Source organism: Phalaenopsis equestris, unplaced genomic scaffold, assembly GCF_001263595.1.
Source record: "Phalaenopsis equestris unplaced genomic scaffold, ASM126359v1 Scaffold199114, whole genome shotgun sequence".
NCBI lineage: Eukaryota > Viridiplantae > Streptophyta > Magnoliopsida > Asparagales > Orchidaceae > Phalaenopsis > Phalaenopsis equestris.
In genome coordinates, this window is record NW_018219004.1 from 83,822 (window position 1) to 87,633 (window position 3,812).

At 35.7% G+C, this 3,812-nt stretch overlaps 1 protein-coding gene across 1 annotated transcript; it reads left to right on the forward strand.

Annotated features, from left to right (window-relative positions):
• Nucleotides 1-901: 901 nt before the first annotated feature.
• On the forward strand, nt 902-1,579 carry LOC110035687 (60S ribosomal protein L26-2-like). Its single transcript, XM_020739959.1, has one exon. The coding sequence runs from the start codon at nt 984-986 to the stop codon at nt 1,437-1,439; it is 456 nt and encodes a 151-aa protein (XP_020595618.1). The 5' UTR covers nt 902-983; the 3' UTR covers nt 1,440-1,579.
• The last annotated feature ends 2,233 nt before the right edge of the window (nt 1,580-3,812 follow it).

Consider the following 3,812-nt stretch of genomic DNA (forward strand, 5'->3'; position numbering starts at 1 on the left):
AGGATTTAGGTTGTGAGTGAAAGTACAAGTGTGTGTGTGCAAGACTGACCAAGACAAGACTGACCAAGACCCACATCACCCAGGGCTAACCCTAAGACCAAACAGACCTATGGGGACTCAACTTCAGCTCGTTCATATTGGTCCTGCTTGCTAGTGTTAAAGGTTAGAACTAACATGTGAAACTTCAAGATGAGCAAAGAAGAGTTTAGAATTTCTATTGGTGAGAGTGCCATCACTAGTCCTCTAGGAGTAGTCAACAGGAAAGTCCTATGGCTAGATCCCAGGCTTCTAAAGAAGAAACACTATACCTCAACCAAAAGTGAGGTCAACAGAGAAAAAGTAAAGAACCCTAATTTTTTATCACCTATTTTAGTCGAGCCCGTTGAAGGAACGAGTTCTTACTGCCCCCCTTATAAAACGACTCACGAAGTAGAGATATTTGAAATGACATAAAAATGAGCGTAAGATGGGCTACGGTTTTCAAATATCATCCAAGATAGACATATTTGAAATATTTTTTATCCTTTTAAGAAATTTATAATACTTAAAAATAATTTAGAAATTACTTACTTCCTTACACCAATTTTATCAATTTTTAAGGGATATAAAATGCAGCCAAATACTGATTCAGATCATGTAGTTTCGGCTATGAATTTAGCTTGAAGATTATTAATCGCTCGAAAAATGACTTATAACGATTTCGAATTGAAAAAAATTAGCCAAATTACGCCACAAAATTTTGAATTGAATTTTTTTGAGCCATCAACAGCCTCTTTATGTTAGATTTATGTTTTAGCTCGAATCTCGCACAAAATTTTTTTTAAATTTTGATGGAGATCAAAATCGGATCGAATGTCGAAATAAACGAGTCAATATCTAGCCAATTTGGAACGCTCTTATGCGGCTTAAATCGGATGATTAACCGCCCTACCTGCATCTCGAGTTGCTAGGGTTTCTTTCATCCCGCAACCGCTGCAGACGGCATGAAGCTCAACCCTAGGGTTTCGAGCTCCCGGCGCAAGTGCCGCAAGGCCCATTTTACGGCGCCATCCAGTGTGCGGCGAAAGCTCATGAGCGCTCCCCTGTCTTTGGATCTTCGCGGGAAGCACAGCGTGCGGTCGATGCCGGTGAGGAAAGACGACGAGGTGCAGGTGGTGCGCGGCACCTTCAAGGGCCGGGAGGGCAAGATCGTCCAGGTGTACCGGAAGAAATGGGTCGTCCACATCGAACGCATCACCCGAGAGAAGGTGAACGGATCCACTGTTAACGTTGGCATCGACCCTTCCAAGGTTGTCATCACCAAGCTCAAGCTCGACAAGGACCGGAAGTCTCTCCTGGACCGCAAAGCTCGTGGGCGCTCCACCGACAAGGCCAAGGGCAAGTTCTCCGCTGAGGAGGTGGCCGCCGGCTCTGCTCCCTCCCTCCAGGAGATTGATTGATATTTCCCGAATGTTACAGACCTTCGGTGATATTCTATTACGTTTTTTGTTTTAGTTTTACTTCCACTTCAGCAAAGTTGGATTTAGAAATTTTTAATTTTGCTCCCTAAAATTTATAAATTTCTATTCTTCTGTTGTTATTTCAAGTCCTTCGATTGTGGATTTTGTGCATGGGTACTATGTTATAAATTTCTTTCTTGAAATGTTTTTTTCTGCTTTATATTAACACTGGTGCCGTATATCAACATACTGGAAGTGTAGCTATTGAGAACTTTAGAAAGGTGGTATTTTGATGTTGAGAGAATTGGGCGGCATTTAGATAACAGCTTTCTTGGTTGTCAATATGCAGCAATTTTAGAAATAAGGGATGGTGGATTATTTGCTTAGCAACTTTTTTGATCCAAGAAAGAGGAATTGCTAAATTGTAAAAACCCTCCTGCGATTTGTTCAATTTCTATTTGGCTTGTACGTGACCTCTTTTGTTTGGAATAAGGGTTAGTATGTTAATTATTAAGGCCACATAGTATAATTACTCCATGTTAAGGAGCTGTAAATTAGAAAGAGGAATGATTTGTTAGATTGCTTAAAAATTAAATATGTTTAAGATATCATTTGGTTGGTTTAGGAGGTGGACGACACATTTACAACGCCATTCACTGCTTTCAGCACTGTTGCGATAGTTGCTAGTATTTACTAATTTCTTGTCTTATTAATAAAGACGAATCAACAAGGATTAATTTTTTGGTTGCCATCTTGCCTTTTTTTAGGTTTATGTAATTATCATTATATTGGCAGTGTTATATAATTTTTTAGATTGTTTGATTAAAAATGAAAGGCATAATTGACCTTTGATTTTTTCTGTTGCCCTCTATTGATGAGAACTCATAGACATCAAAAGAAAAAAAATAAATTTGGGCTACATAGGAACCCTGGCTATTTGTAACAATTTTATTACTTTCTCTCATCAGGAAAGTTGTCTATGAATAAAAAATTATTACTATCTTCATTATCTTGTTAATAATTTCACATTATCCTCTTTTATTGATCACATTAATGAAATAAAATTATGTTAAACAGCTGGACCACTTGAGTGAAAACACATGATATCTTACATGAGATTTTCAACTTTCTCCGTTTTGTTCCACACATCAAAATTGGCTTCAAGTGTGATAGCTTAATATAACAATTAATATAATAATTGATTGGAAAATAAAATAGCACCAGTAGGTTAACAACATAAATTTTTACTGGGAGCTATTTTCAATTCATGAGTCACGTCAATCATCATCTTTTCCAATCAACATTTTCAATCATGTATCACAAGCACAATACTTCATAAATGAGTACTATATTAATTTATGAATAAATTTTTTTCAAGTCATTCAGGGTCCAACTTAAATACCTCGTATTTTCAATTCTCGAGTCATGTCAATCATCCTCTTTTCAAATCAACAATTTCAATTATGTATCATAAGCACGATACTTTATAAATTATTACTATGTTACTTTATGAATAAATTTATTTGGCAGAAGTCATTCAAGGTCCGCAACTTAAATACTCCCCCAGGATTAAGCAAAATAAACTAGTATCCAACAAATGAATAAAATACTTGATTCATTGAAATAAAAAGCATTATGAATGCAGCCCTAGCAAGTAGTCCCTGCTATTACCATGATCTTTAATCAATTTGACAGACCATTCTTATGGACATGGGATATGTAATCTTGATCTTAGTTCTCACATACATAAATGACTAAGCACTTTACGTCAATATGTTTGAAACGGCTTTTATTTTTATTATTCCTAGAAAATAACTCATAATTGAATTATCAAAATACATCTTCAGTGTTATTGCTATAGAATAAACAATTTTCAAACCTAAGTCCAATTTCTTAACCATGATGGTCTTTGAAATTGCTGTAAGAATTTCTACCTCCATGTTAGACAGCAATTATCACTTATTTAGTACTTCTCACCTTCAGCAAAAAATGAAAAAGTCACTTTCAAATTTCCTTGTGTCTATGCAGCTACCACAAGCTGGGTTGGAATAGTCAGTCTTTATTTTGAATGTAAGCTTTTAATCCTTAGTTTCTTGTCAATAACTCATTTCTATTTTACAACTTTCTAATGTTTCATTTAAGTATCACTTTTATATTTTCCTATTATATCCAACACATATGCTATGGTCTAGTGCAGTGCATGCATCAAAATGCGTATAAAGGAAGCCTAAGTTATGGACATCATTTGTTCTCATTCCAAATCATTTTGTGGACATTTACTTTGATTGAATTTGTCCCCTTTAATAATTGGTACTATAGTAGGCCCACAATTTTTTTTTGAATCTTTTCCAGAACTTTTACAATGTAGGCTTT